Source organism: Limulus polyphemus, unplaced genomic scaffold (genome assembly GCF_000517525.1).
Source record: "Limulus polyphemus unplaced genomic scaffold, Limulus_polyphemus-2.1.2 Scaffold11334, whole genome shotgun sequence".
Classification (NCBI taxonomy): domain Eukaryota; kingdom Metazoa; phylum Arthropoda; class Merostomata; order Xiphosura; family Limulidae; genus Limulus; species Limulus polyphemus.
Genome location: NW_013676944.1, coordinates 10,131 through 13,059, shown reverse-complemented (window position 1 = coordinate 13,059; position 2,929 = coordinate 10,131). Strand labels below are relative to the sequence as shown.

The 2,929-nt window shown below is 30.4% G+C and overlaps 1 protein-coding gene across 1 annotated transcript in view; it reads left to right on the top strand.

Moving 5' to 3' along the window:
• Positions 1-343: 343 nt before the first annotated feature.
• The window catches only part of LOC106476720 (proteasome subunit beta type-5-like), a 12,411-nt gene continuing 9,825 nt past the window's right edge, over positions 344-2,929 (top strand). Inside the window, exon 1 of the mRNA XM_013937353.2 lies at positions 344-525. Within this exon, the coding sequence (XP_013792807.2) occupies positions 379-525 (147 nt within the window). The 5' untranslated portion in view covers positions 344-378. The remainder of the gene's footprint in view (positions 526-2,929) is intronic.

Here is a 2,929-nt window from a genome sequence, read left to right as displayed (position 1 = left end):
AACGTAATTAAGAGCAGTTAGGTCAATTTTAAAGGCTTATTTATTTTTAAATATATTTTTTGAAAAAGAAACATAATCAAACACTTGTCAAATTGTAACGGACTAAACAAAACGCCGCTACGACCAGGGTCAAACAAAAACAATTTTTTAAAATACAATAACTGAAATAAAAAAAAACTTTCAGATAGCTAGAATAAAAATCTGATCGCTCATAACATAAAAACATTAGTAAATCCGTGCCTGGCTAGGACTAGGTACAAACGTTACAATTTAAATAATAATAATATATATTTTTTTATACCTTTCATAGATTTTCAAGTGAAGGCTTGAAAGTTTTTACACTCACTCTTAGCAGCAGGCTCGACTTTATGCTGCATCATGGCTCTAGCAGAAGTTTGTGGTGTTACTCTTAATTATTTAGATAAGCGATTGTATGAAGAAAAGGGTGTTTCAGAACCATTTCTTGAGTTAACCGAAGAGTCTTTTTTAAATCATACGCAACTTTCATTTCCAGATTTTTCGGATGTAAGTAATATTTACTTTTTTAGTAAATTAAATCGTACGTTACTACAGCCACTATACTGTATTGTATTACTATTATGTATACAGTATAGCCTAATACTATACTTTTATACTAATATAGCCTAATACTATACTTGTATACTAATATAGCCTATACTGTATAACTTATAACCATTACACTGCACCGATTAGCAGTAAGAAACGTCAAGCCGTTTCTCTTAATAAAAAATCATCGACATGAGAAAGTTGTACTTGTAGCTTTAACTTTAAGTTTAAAATAATCTGATTTACTGAAAAACGTAGAAATACTTTATAAGTTATAATGATATATTTATCGTATGTATCATATATGATATTATTATTAATGTATATAAGAAACTGTAGCATTAGCAGACTAAAGTTAAATAATTATACTTGTTTCCCACTAAATAGCATTAAAAACTGAGTGTGAATAAAATTTAAAATTAAAAAGTGACAGCTCTTAAGTTATAAGTATTATATAAAAACTATATATTGTAGTTTTACTATTGTATATACTATGGCTCCCATAGCCTGTCAATCTCACCGAAGCTGGGAAGATCCAGGCATTTCAGACTAACATACAAACATATTGTAAAGCCACTAAATAGTCTTTTGGACTTTATTTTGAACAAAAAGTTGGTAAATCCATAAATTGTCAGTAATTAAGCTTGTTGCTCTTTATTGGTAAACACATGTCAATTAAAATCCATCCCATGTTCTCCACCCCACTGTATGGATGCCAGCCCATCAAAGTTGAACCCCCAGATATATGCTGGTACCTATTGGTATTACACCAATGGGGAGACTGAAATAATTGGTGCAAGGGCCATAACAACACATCATAAGAAGGTTGTGAGTTTGAGGATTGTTAAATAATTCTCTGACTGGATATTAGAAGGTTGTGAGTTTGAGGATTGTTAAACAATTCTCTGACTGGCTATTAGAAGGTTGTGAGTTTGAGGATTGTTAAATAATTCTCTGACTGGCTATAAGAAGGTTGTGAGCTTGAGGATTGCTTATAGCCAGTCAGAGAATTGTTTAACAATCCTCAAACTCACAACCTTCTTATAGCCAGTCAGTTAATTGTTTTCTTTATCTGTGTATTGACAATGATACAATGCTCAAGTTTGGAATAAAAAAAAGTACCACAAAATTTACCATACAGGACTGAGTGATGATTATCTATAACCAGTTTTTGGCATGTGTTTGTGTGTACAAGTACATACATATATCAGACTTTTTATTCTGAGGTGAGCAGTTACATTTCTTATTTCGAGTTAGAGTGCACGATGTATCACGATCATAAAAATAATGGATACACTAATTTATATTTATGTAAAAATTGCAAACTTTTAAATGCTCATGTCTCAGTCTTACTAAGCCATAATGTATCTGTTTGCCAAAAGCTACTAAATGAACATTTTAACACCATTTCCCAAAATATCATATCACTTAGTGATATATTACCCATTCAGTTATCTGTAGAGTGAGTTAAATCTGTTAACCTAATTTTGGACAGGGAAAACAAATATTTTTGGTATCTATACAAGATGTTTTGAAATACAGTGCATCTTTTAATGAAATAGTTATTGTAGGGCCCTGCTTGAATCTCCAAGGTGTCCACCTGACACCTTTAAAAGTCATTTCAAGTTTTAAAACAAAATTATGTAAAATATTTTTTTTCAATGTGTTAATACCTTTTCTTGAAAAAGTTTAGTGCTACAAAGTTTCATCCCAGGTTCAAAATAACATGTTTAACATAGTTAACGTTTACCTTAATTTTTAAATTCATGTTAAAAGCACGGGTTATTATTTTTTTGTGATGCTAAGACACAGGAGATAATTTAATGGACATTATCTCTTGTGTCTTGCCATCACTCTGATATTGATTTTATAATTTTCAGTTCACTAGTAACTCCAAACTATAAGTAATTGGCAACTGTAGTTACTGCAGAACTTGTCAGTTTATGGTGAGAATGACCTTCTGTGCTTTGCACATCTTTTATTACTGGTACAGGATTTATTTTCTTTGAAACTTGTGAATACACATATATACACGAATAACTTGTGCAAATTTGATATGCAAAGTTAATTTCTTTTGCATTTTTTATGTATAAAATTCATATTTAAAATGATACACATTTTATCTGGAGTAGTGGGTCTGTATATTTCTCTAAGAGATATATATTATCATGTAAGTAGAAAAACTGATACTGATTTGTGTGTGTGTGTGTGTGTGTGTGTGTATATATATATATATATATATATAGAGAGAGAGTAGTTAGTTAGTTGTTGTTGTTAGTTAGTTTACGTTTACGTTTTTAGTTTTTTAGTTTAGTTAGGTTACGTTTACGTTTACGTTTACGGTTTTACTTTTACCGTTTAC